Source organism: Balaenoptera ricei, chromosome 12 (genome assembly GCF_028023285.1).
Source record: "Balaenoptera ricei isolate mBalRic1 chromosome 12, mBalRic1.hap2, whole genome shotgun sequence".
NCBI lineage: Eukaryota > Metazoa > Chordata > Mammalia > Artiodactyla > Balaenopteridae > Balaenoptera > Balaenoptera ricei.
In genome coordinates this window covers 31,079,460-31,101,598 of record NC_082650.1, presented here as the reverse complement: position 1 = coordinate 31,101,598, position 22,139 = coordinate 31,079,460, and the positions used below count along the sequence as shown (strand labels likewise).

The 22,139-nt window shown below is 38.4% G+C and overlaps 1 protein-coding gene across 1 annotated transcript in view; it reads right to left on the bottom strand.

Moving 5' to 3' along the window:
- The window catches only part of MOXD1 (monooxygenase DBH like 1), a 78,969-nt gene that overhangs the window by 7,250 nt on the left and 49,580 nt on the right, over positions 1–22,139 (bottom strand). Inside the window, 6 exon segments of the mRNA XM_059941939.1 lie at positions 4,562–4,704; positions 8,533–8,592; positions 10,452–10,643; positions 11,755–11,921; positions 13,387–13,489; positions 14,108–14,287. Of these exon segments, the coding sequence (XP_059797922.1) occupies positions 4,562–4,704; positions 8,533–8,592; positions 10,452–10,643; positions 11,755–11,921; positions 13,387–13,489; positions 14,108–14,287 (845 nt within the window).

The following is a 22,139-nucleotide window of genomic DNA, read 5'->3' as shown; positions in this document are numbered from 1 at the left end:
AATCTTGAGAATACAAAAATTCTTATATAAATAATAAATATTTGGAGGTACAGAAGGGAGGTTGGGAGAAAATGTGAAAGTGTGAATGTCCTCATCTTTATGATCTAAAACTGAAACATGTTTTTAAAAAAATGTGTTAATATCTTTTATGATCTATTTTCTCAACATTTGAGAGCTCCTTTATACAATATTATCTCTTGTAGTTAAAAACAATAGCAATGCTTATTTGTTCAACAATTATTCAATTTTGATTTAGTTTCTTTTTCTTCTGATAAATTAAAACAAAATTAAATTGTAATATTTTTGTTTAAAGCACTGCACAAATTATAATCTTTCTAACGCTACTCTATTCATCTTCATATAAATACCTACATAGAAAAATGTCTGTAATGACATTCCATTAATGTTAGTGTTGCTTATTTCTAACAGAATTTGGGGTGATTGCTTTCATCCTTTTTTTTTTAAAATTTATTTATTTTTGGCTGCGTTGGGTCTTTGCTGTACGTGGGCTTTCTCTAGTTGCGGCGAGCGAGGGCTACTCTTCATTGAGGTGTGCGGGCTTCTCACTGAGGTGGCTTCTCTTGTTGCAGAGCACGGGCTCTAGGCGCACAGGCTTCAGTAGTTGTGGCATGCGGGCTCAGTAGTTGTGGCTCGCGGGCTTAGTTGCTCCGCGGCATGTGGGATCTTCCTGGACCAGGGCTTGAACCCATGTCCCCTGCACTGGCAGGCGGATTCTCAACCGCTGCGCCACCAGGGAAGCCCCATCCTCTTTTTTAAAACCTTTTTCTGCATTACCTAAACTCTTTATAATAAAGCCTGTGTGACTTTTACACCTTATCAACATAAAGTAATTTTTTTCCTGCAAAGAAAAATACAAACACCTCTCCTGGTTTTTTTTTTAAGAAATAGAACAAATAAGGCAGGAACTTTCCATCACATAAACCTCACTGGAACCACACAGACAGTGGTGATGTATGGTGCAGCAGAGAATACAAATTTATCTGAGCTCATTGTCTACTCTGTTATCTGATCTTTGGGAGTTTTTTGTTTTTCCTTAAGCCTTGCCAGATCTGTAGGAGGCAGAGAAAAACTGCATCCCCCCAAACAGACAAATCCTGAGACAGGATGTACTTGTCTCTATCTTTCCACCAATGCATCCTTTAATCCTAGAATTGCCACAGAATGTTTAAAACAAAACTGGACACCTAAATAGTCCCTACATTAAAAGCAAAAATAGGAGATTCTAGGTTATATGTTTTATAATATTCCTGTTTAGTACCGTGTCCTAAAACCAAATTAGCGATATTCTTATAAGCAAAACAGAAAAAAAGCACTCAAACCATTTCTCTCTTTCTGATCTTTTCACCAGAACCTTGTTGGTTTGGCCTTTAATGATATTTATGTCAGTGTGATGATGAACTAGACTTGAAAGTCTGATTTAAAGTCCAAACATGTATTTTATAACAGAGGCTCTTTTTCACTCATATTTTTGAAGAATAACTATATTTAACCATGTAGTTAAATGGTTTTATGTGGGCAATAACATCTCAAAACTGGCCTTGTTCTTTGAAGCAACTCTCCCTGTCTTTCGAAGTGATGAAAACCCCAACTTCAATATTTCCTGAAGGAGACCAAACGTGCGGACACTGGCAGAGCTCGTTGGGACACAGGAGCTGAACGTTTCAGAGGCTTCACGCAAGTTGAACACACAAAAAAATAACTGGACCACAGAACACATTTCATTCATCTTGTAAATACACGGCTTTGAATGTTCATCCAACATTCACTCCAACATTCTCTTGATTAGGAAAAGTTTCTAGTCAATACGTTAAAAATATTCTAAAGGGAAAAAAAAACTACTTAAGTCTTAGTAAGAAACAATATAATCTCAATATTTTAAAAACAAGACTACATCCTAGTGTTTTTAGAATGACGTTTTATGTGCTGTTTTGATTTTTATTGATATTTTATTTACTTATTTGCAATGTAGTTATTGATTGTGAACAAAAAGGCACATATATCAGCAACCACAATACAAACCCCAGCTCTCCCATTTAGTATGTACTCTATGAGGTTGAACAGATTTTTAATCTCTTAGCTTCCATTTCCTTCTCTAAACTGGGATTGCAAATACTGCTCTACCTATTGGAATTGTGTGAAAATAAATTAAATGAAATCATGTATGTGAAAATACTTCATAACCTACAACCTAATTTACACCAGCATTTTGTTATTTGTATTTTGGTAGATACAGACTTATTGTCTAGTGGTCATTGGGTTGTCTGGATAAGAACTCAGTAGAACATATCTATGAATAGCAGGTTTAATTTAAAAAGAAGAGTGTTTTTAGTTCCTAATTTATAATCCCTATAAAATTTTGGAACAAAAAGGAGACCATAATTATATTCTCCTTCAGATCTGCATTTTACCACATCCTCATTAAGAGTTTATTTAACCTCTCCTTAAATACACCCCCTCAAAAATCTATGTGTATCTTTTGCCTAATTACATCAGTCTTTTTCATTTTGAAAAATCCTAATCATTAGAAAATTCTTCCTTATATTAAAATAAAATCTACACTTCAAAATTTCTACCAGCCACCCTAATTCTTCTTTGTGGCACTACTAAGAATGGATAAAATCCTTTTATTCTACATCAACCTTAATATTAATAATAATAATTAATTAATAATAATTCTCAATTTCTTCTTCAAACATGTTTCCCTGCACCATTCACATATCATTACTTTCCCTTTACTCTTCTCTTCCCTCACCATCCCCCAGAGATGCAGTCAATCAACAAGCCCAGAGAGTGCTACCTTCAAAAGCTAACCTGATTGGAACCATTTCTCATGAACACTACTGGCACCATCCTGGTCCAAGGCACCCTCACCTCTCAACTGGACAATCACAAGTCTCCAGGTAGATATTATTCTTTCCAATCTTGCCCTCCTAGAGTCCTTTCTCAACACAGTAGCTAAATTAACATTCTTAATACCCTATACCCTATAATAGCTTCTCTTCGCACTTAAAACCCAAAGTCCTTATGTTGCCTATAAAGTTCTACACTATATGGTCCCACTTGCTCTTAGACCTCCTCACCTACTCTCTGCCAAATTTCACCCTGCTTCAGCCAAACTCACCTTCTTGCTGTTCTTTGAACATGCTAGCCTCATACTCGCCATCCATTATACTGGCTTTTCTCCCTGAAGAGTATACTTGCATATCTTTCCTTGGCTGGCTCCAGATCACCGAGGTCTCTGCTCAAACATCACCTCCTGCTATGGTCTGAATATCTGTGTTCCGCCACCCCCCGAAATTCACATGTTGAAATCTTAATGTCCAGGGTGACATTATTAGGAGGTGGGGTCTTTGGGAGGCTCTGTCCTCATAAGTGGGATTAGTGCCCTTATAGAAGCAGCTTGAGAAAGCTCCCTTGACTCTCTGCCGCATGAGGTCACTGTGAGAAGATGGCTGTCTGTGAGGAAGTGGGTCCTCACCAGATGCTGAATCTGCCAGAATCTTGATCTTGCACTTCTCAGCCTCCGGAACAGTGACAGATAAATTTTCTGTTGTTTATAAGCTACCCTGTCTATGGCAGTAATAAGAGTCCAAATGGACTAAGACACCTCCCGAGAGACGCTCTCACCACCCTACTGAGAACAACTATATACTTCCTTCACTGTCTTGATTATTTTCATAACATCTTTTAATATCTGAAATTTTATATTATGTTGTTTATTTGCTTATTACCTCTTCCCCACTCTAGCACACAATCTCAAGGGAGCAGGAATAATATTTCTCTTGTTTATAATTTTATCCCAAGTCATTTCTATTATATGCAATTGTGCAGAAAGAGTTAACACAGCAGGCCTGAGACTGCCATCCTTAGGAACACCTGCTTGGAAGGCTGACCTCTGGCTGGCATCAGTGAACTTAAATAGCAAACAATTTCCTATAAGGACATAAAACTTTCTCCAAATGCTAAGAGTAATTTACTGTACCTAGACTGTCTGTACAAATGACGCTGTTTATGTTGAACACTTGCTTTCCTTCTGGGAGTCTGGAATTTTGCTATTTGCTAAGCAGAGGGCACCTATGTGACCAGCCCCCAGTAGAAACTCTGAGCACTGAGTCTCTAATGAGCTTCTCCAGTTGACAACACTTCATATATGTTGTCATAATTTGACGTGGGTGGAATTAAGCACACCCTGTGTGACTCCACTAGGAGAGGTCTCTTGGAAGCTTGCACTTGGTTTCCTGTGGACTTTACCTCATGTGCCTTTTCCTTTTGTTCATTTTTCTTTATGTTCTTTCACTGTAATAAATATTAGCCATGAGTACAACTATAAGCTGAATCCTTTAGGTCTTCCTAGAAAACTACTGAAGCTAAGAGTAGTCTCAAGGCCCCTGGACACAACAAGCAAGAAGGTCCCTTGGACTCCCCAGTTGAAAATAATCAAATAGAACAGCACATAAAGGAATCCCATAACATGGTGATGAATCTAGTATGAAAATAAAGTCCATCCTTACCCCTGCCATGAAATCTGTTTACTACTTACGTGACTGGCCTGTAGATCTCCTTAACACCAATGAACTGAAGTTGTTCCATAATGTCTGGGATACTTGCACATCGAGTAAGATTAATTCGTGGGTAATAAAGAAGGTAAGAGAGACACATTTCATTCCTGGTGCTTAATCCTCCCTGAAAATGGAGATACTTTATTTAGAAAAATATATGTTCCACCGACTCTGATACTTATAGCACACAAGCTGCAAATGTTATGCAGTTTCTTCCCATATCGAAATGTCATAAATCTTAAAGCTGAAAAATAATCACTTAAAGGCCAATTTGGTTTTTCAACAGATAGCGGCACATTTCAAAATTAATAAAGTTATTTCCATCTCTTTAAAAGCTGCCTTTCTTAAATAACTTAATAATCTCCTCAAAGTTCAGTGTATGTGATGTAAACTTCTCACCACAGTGAACATTCCAGAGGATGTTCAGTAACAAGATACCAATCGGTCAGTTTGATGGAATCTTTGCCTGATTGATTGCACTGAATTTTCCATAATCTTGCTGTCATGTATATAAACATCAGCAGCTGCATACCACAGGGGAGGCACAGGTCACAGTTTGAATCTAAGTAGTAAATTATGTACTAATTAAAAAAGAAGAACAGCATCTGGAGTTGCTACAACAATGTCCAATTTTCAACCAAAAGTTATTAAACATGAAAAGAAACTGGAAACTATGATCTGTATTCAGGACAAAAAGTTAGTAGAAATGAATTGTGAGAAGACATGGATGCTGGATTTAGCAAAGATTTAAAATCAGACATAAATATATGTAAAGAGCTAAAGAAAGATGTTCAAATAATTAAAGGTAAATATGTTAAAAATGAGTGAACAAATAAGGAATGACATCAGACAAAGGAAAACATTAGAAAAAGGAACCGAATAGAAATTCTAGAGTTGAAATGTACTATAACTACATTAAAAATTCACAGGATGAGCTCAACAGCAACTTGACATGGCAGAGGAAGGAAGCCGTGAACTTGAAGATCAATCAATAGCAATTTCCCAACCCAAAGGACAGAGAAAAAAAGACTAAAGAAAGTGAAAACACCTCAGAGATCTGTAGGATAATATTAGATGTTCCATGTGTGTAATTTGAATTCCAGAATGAGAGGGAAGAGAAAAAAAGAATAGAAAAAAATATTTGAAAAAAATGGTGGAAATCCTCCCAAATTGAGTGAAAAACATTAACTTACAGACCCAAGAAGCTCAATAAATGCCAAAGATAATTATGAAGACAGCCATACTTAGACACATCATAGTCATATTGCTGAAAGCCAAAGACAAAGAGAAAATCTTGAAAGCAGCAAAGAAAAACGATACATTGCATACAGGGGAGCAGTAATACAGTGAACAACTGACATTTCATCGATGGAAGTAACAAAAAGATATTGGAATCACATTTTCAACTGCTCCAGGGAAAAAGAAATTAACCAAGAATTCTGCATCCAGCAAATCATCTATCTTTCAAAAGTGAAGGTGAAAAACATAGTAGTGTTGTTCATAGTTATACATTAATGTAGTAGCTAATATGCAATGATTTTACAAATTGCAAAACAGAATGCTTTGCCCTTGATGCAGGATTGGGCAAAAGAAGAAGCTGATCTGCAAATGAGGTGCAGCTGACACCTCAGTAAATATATTTAATCTGTCCTTGAGCTGGGACGGCTATTCAGAGTTATACCAAATTGTAGGAAGGGAATTGGGCTTTTGTATTCTCACATCAACCAGTCATTGGCTGCTGGCTGCTCCACTGAAGAGAGTATAACTTTAAGTGGGTCATTCCTTGACTCCGATGGCAATGTCCAGTGAGGGACACACTTCTGCTTTTTTTCTATTGTATGTTTGTCTTATGTTATGGATTTATAGAATCTATTTTATATGCTGGATACTAATGCTTTATGTATTGCAAATTTTTTTTTTCAGTTTAGAACTTATCTTTTCACTTAATAGTGTTTTTTGGGTAACCAAAAGCGTTAAGGTAATCAAATTCATCAATCTTCTAATTTATAGTTTGTGCTTTTTATGTTCTGTTTAAGAAGTTCTTACCCCAAAGTACTAAAGTTATATTTATATATATTTCTCCTAATGGTTTTAATATTTTGTTTTTCACATTTTAATGTTTAATCTACCTGGAAATGATTTTTTTGTGTATTGTGGGAGATAAAGATGTAATTTTATTTTTGTCATCTGGATACCCAACTGTGCCACTAAATTCTTTAATGAAAAAGTCCATCCTTTGCCACTTATCTGAATGCCATTTCTATATTAAACCAAGTTTCCACGTAGGGGGTTTGTAGGTCTGTTTCCAGGATCCCTATTCCAGCCCACTCTTCTAACTCTGGACCCAAACCACACTATTAATCACCATAGCTTTAAAATAAGTCATCAAATCTAGTAGCTTGTTTCCCATCTTCTTCTTTTTAGTAGTGTCTTGCCAATTCTTAACCCTTTGCTCTTTTATGTAGATTTTACAATCAACTTGCTCCGTGTAAAAGCTAAAACTGTAAAATTTTTAGAAAATTTTTTTTTAAAAAATAGGAGAAAACCTTTGGCTAGGTGAAGATTTCTTAGTTAGACACCAAAACCCCAAATCATAAAATCTCTCTGATCTTTCTTTACTGGAATTATATCAAATTTATAAACCAATTTAAAAAGAAAGATTATCTTTGTTTCACTGAGCTTTTCTATCCATGAACACAGTACCTCTTAATTTCTTTAGGTGATCTTTAATGTCTTGCATAATGACTAATAATTTTCTCCATAGATATCAAACACATCTAATGTTATTTTATTTCTATAGGATGTGTAGCCTTAAATTGAATTTTCTTGAGATAATTTATTGTATACTAAAATACAATTAACTTTAGATTTATCAGTTTGGGGGAGGTTTTGATGTGGAAAATTACAATATCTGTAAATAATGTGTTTTACTTCTTCGCTTCTTCCTTTCTGATCTTTATATCTCATTTTTTTCTTTTCTACTACGATATTGAATAAAACCAGTGATAATAAATATCCTTGTCTTCTTCCTGACTTTAAAGAATTACTTCTAGTATTTCACTTAGTTTGATATTTGCTATAGATTTTTCACAGCTAATCTTTATCTGGTTAAGGCAATTCTCTCCTATTCCTAGTTTGCTAAATGTCCTTTATTCCCCCCATGACTGACAAATTTTATGAATGCTTTTTCTGCCCCTATTGAAGTGATCATAAGTCTTTTTCCTTCAATCTCTTAATGTATAATGGCATTAGTGTATTTTCTAATTTGAACCAATTTTACATTCCTTAGTAAAGCCCAAATCAGTCCTAACGTTACATTTTTATATAATGCTGGATTTGGTTTGTCAATACTTTTTGTCAAAGTTACTTCCCTCTGGTGCATGTTGGGGACCTTTCTCGTATGGCCCATATCAAGTTTCAGTATTAAGCTTATGCTAACTTCATAAAATGAGTTGGTAGAAGGTGTTCTCCCTTTTTTTGTGCTCCCTGGAAGAGACCGAGGAAGGCATGAGTGATTTATTTCTTGAATGTTTGGCAGAACTCCCCAGTAAATCTGTTGGGGCCAGATTTCTCTTTGGGTCAGAAGCGCTAAGGTCATGGAATTTATTCTTCCTTTTGAAGTCTCGATTCATCTAAGTCCAGACTCACGCGCATGGTCATTAGCGACCACAGGTCTTTATTAATAATATTGGGTGAGGGAAAACTGAAAGACTAAGTACAGCTTTTCATGAAAGGGTCACTAAATTATACTGCAAATATTACCAAGGTATCATTAGTTAATCTGATAAAATGCTAAAACAGCTCTGATTTCACTTTTATGATGATTCATGTTCAAGACATTCAGGAATTTTGCTTCCAAATGTGAATGCTTTTCACTTTTTTCTCTTCTAAAATCAAAGTTTATTCCTTCTCCTCCACAAAAAAATTTTAATAATAATAAAATTCGTCTTACCCAAGTCATCCGGGATCTATCTTTTGTGTTGTAGCGACACTCAGTAATTAGATTATCTCCCTAAAACATAAAAGTAGAAGCTTTCAGATTGGAGTTTCATGCTGTTTTATTTATCTAATACATTTGTAGACAGTTTAATTTGCTATATGAATGCATGCATTAAGTAATTTGATTCATAAGAAGACCTTTGATCTATTAAATTCTAGGTTTGCTAGTATAATAAGCAAGCAAACAAACAAATAAGACTCTCTTTGTTCAGGCCAGACTCCACCATGTTCTAGCTACATGACCTTAGGTAAGGAAATGACTCAACTGGGCACAATTTGTTCATCTAAAAAATAATGATAAAAATAGCACTTATCTTGCACAGCTGTTGGGAGGAGATTACATGACAGAACACACATTTAGTTCTTAGTACAGATGAAACACTTCATAAATGTTAGCCACAGATACCAGTTATTGTGATTATCTCTTCATTTACATTATTTTCTTTAAAGGTCCTTAGGTATTCATTTTCTTAAAACAGATTTATGAGGCAAATTACTAGTAATTTATTTTTCCCATACTTTCCAACCTTTTGAACAGTTCTGCACGTAATGAAAATAATTTTTTATGGCTCCCCAGTCAGGTAAGTGGACAGGCTATTCATCAGAGGGAGTGAGCTCTGGGTAATGGCCCCCAGATTTGTCCTCCCTGCCTGGATATTCAGAGAGCCCAGAGATCAGTATCTCAACATATTTATACCCTACTTATGGCACACCAGTTATGTGTCACAAGGAGTTCTGAGATAACCCAATAAAACTGGTTGGAGAGTCCCAAGACAAGACAACACCATAAAATGGAGGGTAGTCCTTAAGAATCTTGAGATCACTGTTTCTCAAATTTTATCTTCCTACTCTCAGGGTGTGTCAGGGGATTTCTGCATGTAGAAAAGATATTGCTATTACTCTCATTTCATAACTAGTATAAGTATCTGACTTTTAAGAAGAGAATAAGGGGCTTCCTTGGTGGCGCAGTGGTTGAGAATCTGCCTGCCAATGCAGGGGACACAGGTTCGAGCCCTGGTTCTGGGAGGATCCCACATGCCGCGGAGCAACTGGGCCCGTGAGCCATAACTACTGAGCCTGCACGTCTGGAGCCTGTGCTCCACAACAGGAGATAGTGAGAGGCCCGCGCACCGCACCGCGATGAAGAGTGGCCCCCGCTTGCCACAACTAGAGAAAGCCCTCGTACAGAAACAAAGACCCAACACAGCCAAAAATAAATAAATAATTTTTTTTAAAAACCAAAAAAAAAGAGAATAAGGGTAGGAATTTATATAACTATTGAGCTTGATGGCCATTAAATAAAAAATTTGACAAAATGAAGCATCATAAAATTTTTAAAATTCTTCATTATTATAAAGCATAAAGTTCTCTTCTGTGCCCTTCCACTAGAACCCCAAGTACTGCTGCAAGCTGAATTACACACAACAGAATAATTAGCTATGTCCAAATATCTGTCAAATGAAAGAATTACCTTATATTCATTTTTACTGAAATGAAACTTCCAAAAACTATCTTATGTTGAAAGCAAACTTCTGATCTTACCATTACTTGAACTGCAAGCCAAAGGATTGTTAACTGGGGAGTCAAGTAAAAAAAGAAAAAAAAAAAGATGCTTACAGCACAAAACCCAAGTTTTTATTTTCTTTTTAAATCAACAACTTGAGTTGCCCCTGGGAATAGTAAGAAAAATGAGTTTCAATTTGGGAAAACAGATCAAACACATTCCATGTGGCTTGTGCAACAGCCATGGTGGGTGGCTTTGAGGATATGGATGAGCGATTTATTTCACCAATAGAAACCTGGCTAATTCTCAGCAGACATATGTCTCAGGACTTTGATGACATTCAGTGAAAAAGAACAAAACAATCATACTGGTAAGATTGTTCGTTCTTCCTTAAGGTACTGAAACTCCTGGAAATTGAAGTCAAAATCATCATCATAAGCGAGTAATCTCATTTCCTCCCCTTTGCGAAAATGACGCAGCCTGATGCCTCTGCCTGCCAGGTGAGCATGGAGCAGAACAGCAAACACGTGGATGCCACTTGGCTTTTCAACTTCCAAAGCCTGCAGGGGACACAGGGGACACAGGGGACAGAGGCCTGATTAGCCCAAGTAAGCTCAGACGGTTCACCTTAAAACACACTTGTAGGGGCAACGGAGAAGAAAAGCTTACACGATTTAAGTGAATGCATGAGCTGCCAGACAATTTGAATTTGGATTTTTCCTGACTTATACCTAGCAGTGTTATCTTTGTGAAGCAATACTGGCTGGGAGAAAAGAAAAGGGACTAATGCTTGCTGAGGACCAACTGGACCACTTCTAAATATTACCTTTCTTTTTTCTTCTTTTAGTAGGTAAGAAAGCAGTCAAAGCTCCTGGCAAAAAGATTCCAGTATGTTGGTAGCTTGCACGTTGAAAACTCTTAAAAGGAAAATCTATTCCCACTTTTCCAGATAAGAAAACTGAACTGAGAGAGTGAAATTAAATGAAATGCTCATGGTCCTACAGCTAGTGGTTGATGTCATGGCAATTTAATTCATGGTGTAAATGTCTTAAATAACTCAGAAGAGCACAATCTTTCCACTCCACCAGTCTGCCATACTGTCTACAACCACAATATCCTATAATTCATAAAGAATACTATCCATGTCGAAATACTTTAATTCAAGAAAAAAGAACTATAAATGGAAGCAGCCATTATGAAATACTTATATATGGTTTTCTCTTATCCAATATGTATTTTTATATTAGTTATTCTTGCTCTTTGGTTAAAGAAGGGAAGGCAACTATAAATCAGAGAAAATGAGAAAAAAATGAAAATGAATCATGGAAAAAACAAATATGGGTAAAGATGAAGTTGAGAAAGGAGAAGGGGACTACACAAACAAAGGTCGAAATTGTAAAAGAGAAAGTGAAGTATCCGCTATGAAACAATCAAAGGAGGGGAAAGGAAGGAAAACACCCTGAAAATTATTCCTGTCTTTAGAATTCTACACCTGTAGTCTTCAAGATTTAAAAAAGCAATAGAGGTCCTGCTAAAATTGTAAATAATTGTTTTACAGCGTGACAACAAGAAAAAGATTAATAATAAACTAACTTGGAATTTTCCAAACATAGTTTCTAAGAGCATAGATGAATCTGGAAACAACAGCTCATAGACTCAGACATAGCATACCTCTTCCAGGCATTCCAGGGTGCAGTGGCCCTCAGACCGGAAATCAGGCAGGCCTGGAGGGATTGTGTGGAAGAGGCTTACCCAGAGGCCAGCCTCAATCACCCCAGCGTCGTATTTCCTTACATCTGTCGTGTGAAATAACCTCAATCCAGAATTATCTATTAAGCCTGGAACGAGCATTTAAACAAGAATCATTCAAAGTGAGTTTAAGTTCTTAAAAAAGAAAAAGTTTTCCATATTCAGTTGAAATGGGTTCATTGGCTTTTCTTAAAAATCTCACAAGGGAAAGGAATACAAGCAAAGATTAATGGACGGCAACATTCAGCTTCAAAAAGAGGAATTAAAAGATGAGTCACCATATGGTCTGCAACCATTCTTCACTTACACAGCATACCATGGGAGACACGTTTGTGTTGACTAGCTGATATATTCCACAATTACCTAACATGAAGACAGAACGAAAACTCTAAAGTCATTCATTAGAATATAGAATAACTCAACAGGAGGTTTATTTTATATTGTTTTGAGGTGAAGTTCAGTAACATTTACATAGAGGTGAAAACCCCTTGGTCTAGAAACCACCTGGTGATGGAGAAAAGTACTAATGGTTAACTTTCTTTATAGTTTATTACCAGTCTTTTAATAATTCATCAGTCGTTCTATCAACAAACAGTTATTAAGAATCTATAATGTGAACAGCACAACAACAGGCACAGTGGGGAGGAAAGATGAATAAGACACATCTCTTGCTGTGACATAGTTATCATAAGGACGGACAGTATGAGCCCCAAACACTTCATAAATCCGTTCCACTATAAAATTGCTTCTTCTCTGCAGTGGTGACTTACCTACCTGTGACTACCGAACTGACTTTTGGATCAATTAACATATATATAATTTTGTATTAATTGTTGTGATTATTTTATTGTTTCTCTTTTCCACTACACTATAATGTCCATGAGGGTGGGGACATTATGTTGTTAAACACAGATCCAGCACATCATTGGTGCTCAGTATTTGCTGAAAAATTGCACGAATCAGTGTAAGATAATAACTTTAAGTTTCTTCTGTTGATAATTTCATATTAAATCCTTCAATTTTTTGGCTTTGGAATATTACATAGTGAATTCAGGTGTAAATACTTACCTCTCTTCATTCCAACATCATATTACACAGTGTCACTGCATAAATATTTTTGAGTATATTTATGGTTTGCCTATCACACAACAAAATGCTTAATATTTTCTAGTGTGATGAACGATAGTTTTTTATATATGCTTTTAGAAAGAAAATATTTTGTAAGCACCATGTATTTGGGACTAATTTACATCATAAAGGGAAAAGTCTATTATTCTACTTCCTGGTAAGTAATATGCAAATTGCTTTTTAAAATTAGTGATCACATGCGCCCATTTGCCTGGTTCATCGCTGGTTAATGACTGCTGTCCCAGTGTAACTATTAATAGTGCCCTTTTTCATTCTAAAAAAAGTATCCTAATTGGATGACAAATGTATAGGTTAATTCTTTCTGCCACTGGATGTTATTTTATTTTAAGTCTGTTTAACTCTGTTAAAATTAAAAGTTACAAAACTTTAAAAATCATAGGTAGAATGTATAAAGAATACACTCACCTTCCTTATATGTTGGATTGTCGTAATGGACTTCCAGGAGCACATAATGAGGGTCTAACGGAGTGCCGAGGGATAATCCAACATGAGGTGGATAGGAAAAACCCTAAACAAGCAAAATTCCATGACATACTGTCCTGTGAAAGTCCCTCAGAGCTCTGCTCCACCCAAAAGCCAGCCATTCTCAACGATATTTCAATGTTCTTCAACTCCATTAATCTATAGTTGATCAAATAAAATGGCTTAAGGGAAGAATTACTTCCTATGGAAAGAAAAATAAACCACCCTCATATCAAAAATAGTATATAGGGCCTCCCTGGTGGCGCAGCGGTTAAGAATCCACCTGCTAATGCAGTGGACACGGGTTCGAGCCCTAGTCCGGGAAGATCCCACATGCCACGGAGCAACTAAGCCCGTGAGCCACAACTACTGAGCCCGCGTGCCACAACTAATGAAGCTCACGCGCCTAGAGCCTGTGCTCCGCAACAAGAGAAGCCACTGCAATGAGAAGCCCGTGCTCCACAATGAAGAGCAGCCCCCGCTCGCAGCAACCAGAGAAAGCCCACGCACAGCAACGAAGACCCAACACAGCCATAAATAAATAAATAAATACATACATACATTAAAAAAAAAATCGTATATAGAGTTTTACATGTAAGTGTTAGACTCGTAGGGGGAAAAATGATCAATTAACTTCGTTACATCTCAGTAATCATTGGCCCACCTCTCCACCAATGGCCCACGCAAAAATGACAGTCTCGCAGGTGAGGAAGGCATCGGGCATGTTAGGGTGGTAGCACTCGTGGCCGTGGTCCAGGACGCTGTCGCTGAAGTTGCTGCTGCACTGATAGAGCAGGATGTGATGGACCAGACTCTCGTGGCCTCTCTGTATCACGGGCTTAACCTAAGCAAGCACAGGTGAGAGGGAGGATGCAATGAATAAAAACACCCTACAACACCCTACGATAAGCATGAAACTAGCATAAATGATTATTAGTTTTTCAAAGGAATAGTTTTCTCAACTACGTAACGGTTATGTGGCTGAAGCATAATTTGTTCTGGAGATGACGACAGTGATGATGATGATGGCAGCGGCAAAGACAATGGCAACAGCAAAGATGCGATAACCATTTACTCCTCCAAGAATCCTAGGACTTCACTAATCTGTTGTTTGCTTTTTAAACTCACTGTTGTTTCCCTTAACATTCTGCATAGCAGCTGTTTCAAAACTGGCTTGCTCTCTTCCAGGTTTTACTTTGCCCTGGCACTCTCTGTCTCTCTCTGTCTCTCTCTCCATCTCTCTGTCTCTGTCTCTCTGTCTCTCTCTTTTTCACATAGAAAAAAAAATCACATAGGCATAAATGCCTTCAGTCTCCCTCTCCACCACCTCAAAATGTTATCTTTACCCATCCCTACTGGCAGTAATAGATCATGTATCACCTATCTATCTATCTTTCTATCATCTATCATCTATCATCTATCATCTATCTATATGGTACAGAGCATAGTGCTAGGCACAAAGGAGGGCTCAATAAAGGATATTTTTATTTTAGTGATTAAAATCAAATTCTAACAAGAATTTTACCATTAGAACTTAGGAGAGAAAAAGTCACTGTAGCGATGCGCTCCTGTGACCCTGCTCAAATTAGAAGAAGGAAACTGGTGAAAATAGAATAAGCGGTAAAGTTCGTCCTGAAAGCGTGATTTAGGTGACTATGCTCCTTCCATTGTCCCTTCTGTAAGCTCCCTTCAGAACATTGTCCGGGAACCCAGAATGAGCTAAGCACATCCTAACAACCCAAAGAGCCTTATATCCAGAGGAAGTGGACGAGCCCTGTACTTAGCTTAGCTGGGCTATCGGTGTTGCCATTAGTTACAGGGTTCTTTGAACCTTCTGTTCATCTGCCAAAGAAGGCCTGGTGTGTTCCTAAATTTCCAAGAGTTTAGCTGTCTTAGAGCTCATCCACATTTGTGCTTTTAGCCCTAACTACTCAAATGCAAACAATTCATTTTAAAATCCTTGCTTTAGACAGTCATAAAGATGAAGTGTTTTCAGCTATTTTCCCCTAAGTCTCTCCATTTTGATTTTCTATATAGTTTTCTTATATATATATATATATATATATATATATATATATATATATATATATATATATATATGTTTATATATATGAAAATCTAAGCAGCCAAAGAGAGAAGCAGTAGGCAGTGAGTAGATATCTGAATGGGCAGCCAGGGGTTCAAGTTTTTAAATCCAGCTTTTCTTTTGTGCTGCATAGAGTCCTGCCACACCTAACCCACACGTACATTTTTAAAATCACATTCACAGAAAATGACGTTGCACATGGTTGTGTTTGCACTTGCCTCATCTCTAGAGGATCGTGTGCCCTGAAGACAGAAACTATTTTCTATTTTGCTTGAAAATGACAGTTATTGTTCAAGCATGGTTGCGTAATATATAACAAGTACACAGAAGGACAGCCCAGGATTTCTACGAGACTGTAGTTTCCACATTTAGTTTGAGCTTTTCTGCAAGCACTTATTTGGGCGCCTCAGTACTCCAAGGGGGACAGGAAACTGCTAATATGTCCATAGTAAAATATTCAGGCACATGTGAGATTTTTGCTCTGTGCCTTCTAAGTTCAGGCAGAACCTGTAGGTTGTACCGAGCTCTACCAGGTAGGTCCTGGATAGGAGCCCTTAGGGCAAATGAGGGTTGGCTGTTGCCAAGGCAGCTACATAAACTAGAGGCCTTCATAATGGCACAGCAAGAGGGCGCTAAGAGAGGGTGGGGGGCAGAGTATGTGAGGCTGGGTGGTGCCTGTCTTAGAGGAGCTTCAAATAAACTTCTTAAAAAAGAACTCTTTAAGAACAAGTTCCTTTTGTATGTATAAAGGAAGTGCTGAAGCCAACACCAATTTGCCAAGCTAACAATGCATTCTAGGAACAATAATAGTAACATCTGTCTTTTATTTAGCACCTACTAACTACCAGCCACTATTGAGTCATTTCACATATTTCATTTACTATTTATAACAAATCTATAAGGTAAATGTTATTGTCTCCATTTTACAGATGAGAAAACTAAGACTCAGAGGTTTAGGCAGCAAGTTCAAAGTACCATGGCTAGGAAGTGGTGGATGGGGATTTGAAACTGGGCTGGTCTGATCCCAAGGTCAGTACCCTTCTGCTGCAACACGTTGTTGAAGGAAGATACATTGGAGATGCACCAATGACCTTGGGGGTTGCTACCAGTGAGCGGGCGGATGAAGGGTTTCACATAAGGCAAGTTGCCTACAGCTGTCAGGCAGATGTCAATGCCAGGAGGTGCTTTCAGAGCCACTGCTGAAAATCCTCATGCAATACTGCCATCAGGGGAGCAGTGCCGGACTGGGAGGGAGCGTCATGCCTGGGGAGTCTCCTGCCCTCCTTGTCACCCAGTCCAAGTACCCTTAGCCTCTAGAGAGAGGAGACAGACTGTGACCTTTAACTGTGCTCTCTCCTAAGGAGAGCAAATAACAAGGTCTCTCCTCGAAACCCAGTGAAGGCTTTAAGGAGAATTAAATTGCAATCCAAGCCCCAGGTTACAAATGGATAGTACAGCCTAGAAAATGAGGATTTCCTAAGAAACATACACTCATAAAACAAGAAGGAAACTTACTGCAGGCAAACCTAGGTACTGATCATAAGAAAATATAAGAAGCCTTGGAAGAAGCGAAGCCCTTGAAAAAAAGAATTTTTTTTCTACTGTGAGACGAAAGAGAGAAAGAAAGAGAAGTGCCTGAGAATGATTCGTAAGGATTAACTACTGAATGAAGAGGCCACAGACGTGGGAGGAAAAATACGAGTTATCAAACTCCTGAAAAGAGGAGAATTTCTTGATAGAGAATTTTAAGTTGACCATGGGGGATAATTAAGCGAGACACCAAGAATATCCCCGTGGATGGGAATAACCCGGTAGTGCAGGGTCCAGGTTCCAGGGAATGTGAGCTCCTTGATGAGAGCGGGACAGGACCACTGGCTTACGGTGCCCAGCACAGGAGAGAATTTCCCACAAAGCCTCCTGGCATGCTTAAGAGCCTAGTGACGCCAGTGCACGGCTACCAATCACCAAATGACGGCTGCACGTTATCTTCTGCTGCCACGACCAGTTCCACAAACATCTGAAGCAGTCATAGCACTTGAGTTTTATCCCCTGTTGTGATATCCTTCATTTCTCCCAAGTAAGTCTGAGGCACAGACCAGCGAGTACATCTGAGGAAGGAGAGTGAGGGGCACAAGGGGTCCATGCTTCACACTGCTTGCTGGCTGAATGCAAGCACTCAACACTACTCTTTCTTGTGCTCTTGGTTAACAGTCCACAGGAAAGAATCTTCCTTTTGCATCACTGCCTTGTTTGAAACAATGGTGGAGTTCTATACTTTTGTATTTAAATATTTCGGAGACAAATAAGGCTTGTTTGTCTATCAGTGCTATAAGGGGCAGCACTTAAAAAGGATTTCCTATTTTGATTACTACTTCATAGGTGTCACGTTATTATCACAATCAAAATGGGAATGCCAAAAGTTGCCTCTATTCAAAAAAATATTACAATGATAGAAATTGTCAAAGAAGGTCATGGCAAGATAAAGCACACAAATATAAATAAATTGGTCTTCCTGAGACCGTAATGAACATTTAATTGAATTTTGCTTTTAGTTGGCTATATGCCGGCAGAAGAAATAAATAAAAAGAAATATTTTTTAAAAGTGCCTATGGAAGTGGGTGGCAATGACACCCACCTGATGACATATTAAACTGTGTGACTGATCAGTGTTCTTGCACACAGATGGAATTTACAGACCTAGAACAGATGGTAGGCCTGTACGCCCACCTTCATATGCAGAAGAAGCCAGGCAAGGATGGCCTGGCAGCTGCGGGTTATCTGTTAGCATGGGTGCACACTAAAACACAGCCGGAGAACAAAAACGCAGATGAAAAAGAGAGGGAAGTCTTCAACCTGAAGGATTTTAGCAGGTAAAACAATCCCTTCAGTTAGTTCAAGAAACTGGAACTTTGGGATACTCTTGAGAGGACTTAGCAGTAAAAAAGAGAAGAAGAAGAAGAAAAAACAAGAGCTGCTAAGCATAGCCAAGACAAAGATGAAAATTAACACTGATGATAAAATAACCTAGACACTGAAAACCCCCAGATATTTATACTGTTTCTCATGACCCCATCTTTTCTTGACCTCTTTAGTCAGGTCAAAGCAAAGTCCCTTCAACACACAGACTACTTAATACTACTTATTGAATGGAAATGAACTGACTACTACCTTTTTCATGAAGCCAACATTAAGGAGGCTGAGTCATCAAATGCAATGCCTCCTAACTTCCTGATCATCTCAACTCCAGTGACTTATGCTGCATCCCACTTCCCTCACCATCTCCCAGAGATGCAGTCAATCAACAAGTCCAATGAGTGCTACCTTTAAAAGGTAGCTTGATGCCAAGGAGCAACTAAGCCCGTGTGCCACAACTACTGAGCCTGCGCTGTAGAGCCCGCGAGCCACAACTACTGAGCCCGCGTGCCACAACTACTGAGCCCGCATGCCACAACTACTCAAGCCCACGTGCCTAGAGCCCGTGCTCCGCAACAAGAGAAGCCACTTGAGAAGCTTCTCCGCAATGAGAAGCCCACGCACCACAACGAAGAGTAGCCCCTGCTCGCCACAACTAGAGAAAGCCTGCGCACAGCAACGAAGACCAAACACAGCCAAAATAAATATATTTATTTAAAAAAAAAAGGTAGCCTGAATGTAACCATGTTTTCTCAACTTTCAAATATCAACTACCTTAGTACCAACACTTGCAGAAAGAATCCTATTTTTTGCTTAATTCCCCTACACTGGGTTGAGCAATGTTCCTCCAAAATTCATGTCCACCTGGAACCTGAGAATGTAACCTTATTTGGAAATAGGGTCTTTGCAGATGTAATTAGTTAAGATGAGTTTCCACTGGCTTAGGATGGGTCCTAAATCCAATGACTAGTGTCTTAATAGAAGAGAGAGGAGAAGGAGATTCAGACTCAGATACACACACACACACACACACACACACACACACATACACACACGGAGATGGCCATGTGAAGACAGAGGCAGAGACTGAAGTCAAGTTGCCACAAGCCAAGTAACCCCAGAAAGCAGCAGAAGCTGAAAGGGCCAAGGAAGGTTTCTCCCTTAGAGCCTTCTGAGAAAGCATGGTCCGGTCAACACCTTGATTTTGGAGGTGCCAAAATCTCTGGATTCTGGCTGCCAGAGCTCTGAGAGAATAAATTTCTGCTGTTTCAAGTTACCCAGCTTGTGGTCATTTATTATGGAAGCTCTAGGAATCTAATACAGCCCCCATCTCTATTTTTTAAAATAAAAAACTAACAATTCTCAGATTTTTACACTTGTACCTACGCCATGGTTGTCTCTGCATTTGTTTGTGATGTGAACTTATCACGAATATACATTGTTTCCTCTTATTTGAATAGATCTGTAGATTAGTTAATAATATTGTATCAAGGGTAATTTCCTGGCTTTGATAATCAAACTAAGTAAATGTAAGATGTTAGCATTTAGGGAACTCTACTATTTTTACAACTCTTTTTGTAAGTCTGATATTATTTCAAAATAAAAAGTGTAAAAAGTAAAAAAATATAAGATTCATTATCTATAGCTAAATACATGTGTTATCTGCTTTTGTTTTCATTTTTGGCGGGTAAAAGAGAGGGGGATAAAATGCCCTTCTTGACTGGTCTAAGTATACTGAGCTCAGTGAGAAAAACAGGAGGTGATGAGAGCTCTTACGAGCAATTTTCCTATACTTCTTCTTCCAAGTCTACCCATTTAAGGTGTGACTTGTTGGAACATGAGTGGAACATAGCTCTCCAAAACCAACTTGCAGTCTAATAAATTAAAAATTAAAACAAAAGGAAGGAGGTGATGGGTGGAATCTGTAATGAGCTGGAAATTTTGTAAATCCCCATCACCACTTTTCTGCCTGCCCGTTCTTGTTCCTGGCATCCCTCTTTACATACCCACCCGAGGCACAGGTTGCTGTCCCTGTAATAGCAGATAAACCAGCTCTGACAAAGGTTATCCAAAGGGCACCTGGCTCGTAAAGTGATGCAGCCTATGAGAACATTTCAGCCAGAACTAGTAGTATAGATAGATGATTATAAGGTCATGTGACTATTTGCTTCCCGCTCTCCCTTTCTCCCTCTTTATCTTCATCCCTGATGGGGAGAACTCTTTGAGAATGACAATATATCTGACTTTTTAAAAATTAATTTATTTATTTTGGGGTGTGTTGGGTCTTCGTTTCTGTGCGAGGGCTTTCTCTAGTTGTGGCGAGTGGGGGCCACTCTTCATCACGGTGCACGGGCCTCTCACTATCGCGGCCTCTCTTGTTGCGGAGCACAGGCCCAGACGCACAGGCTCAGTAGTTGTGGCTCACGGGCCCAGTTGCTCCGCGGCATGTGGGATCTTCCCAGACCAGAGCTCGAACCCGTGTCCCCTGCATTGGCAGGCAGATTCTCAACCACTGCGCCACCAGGGAAGCCCCTATCTGACTTTTAAGAGGCAATCAAATTGAGCAAGAGAATGATATCACTGTCCCACAGGTAATCCACTCTGAAAAAGTTCAGGGTTCAAAGCAAAACCCGACTTATTGATATGGCATCAAGAGGTCACAGCTTGAATGGACTTGGCAGCTAAAGCCCAGGAAATCATGTTCAAATCAGATGGAGATGACTAAAAGAAATGAAGAAAAGGGGAAACCTGAGGGAGAGGAGATCTCTGGGAAATAATTCACTCTGTACTGCAATCCTGAATTCTCCTAGGAACTACCATCTTCATGCATGACCATGCCCGTGCAGCCACAGTTGACCAGTTCAGGGATGGGTGCCCAATGCATCAATCCTTTTTGGTGATTTTCAAACTATGAAAGAGAACCCACTGCCCTCTAGAAGGTGGAGATTGTGGAAGAAGCCAGCATGTAGTGAGATACAATAAAGTCAGCACACAGAAAAGTGCCAAAGACAAGACAGTCTTTGAATACCTAACTTAAGCTGTTCCTGAAACCAGCTGCATCTCTGCCATTCTGTGGATTATTTATTCAACCTTTCCTCTTATTTCATGAGTCAGTACATTCCTTTCTATTTCCTAAGCTAGTTCAAGTTGGGTTTCTGTTACTTGCAACCAAGAGCCCTGATTAATAATCACACAACTATATATCATCAACTTATCAATATGTGTGTGCATTTATGTATGTGCTATCTGAAAATATCTTTTTTTTTCTCTTAGGAAACTTGCCATATAAAACTGCTTTGTTTTTGTTTTACTCTTTTATTTTAATTATTATTCTTAATTGGATCTGGGTAAGTTAATAACAAAGTTACTTCAATAAAATGCCCTTAATAGGCAATATGGGGAAAAAAATCACCCCCTCTAACACACATAAATATCTCTCTCCCTTGCTTATTGATTCCTGAAATTCCACATAGGCACTTAGTACTAAGGCTGTTTTACTTGGTGAACATGCAAGTACCCTTGAGAAAGGTAAAACATTATGATTTACAGTCATTAATTTCTGCATGTGAATTAATGAGGTACTTTTGCCAAACACTTCAAGCATATTTTTAAAAAAACAAAATAAAACAGAAAATTACCTTTAAGGAAGTTCATCACACAGCATGCTTAGTGTATGTATTGTTTTTTGAATTTTTAA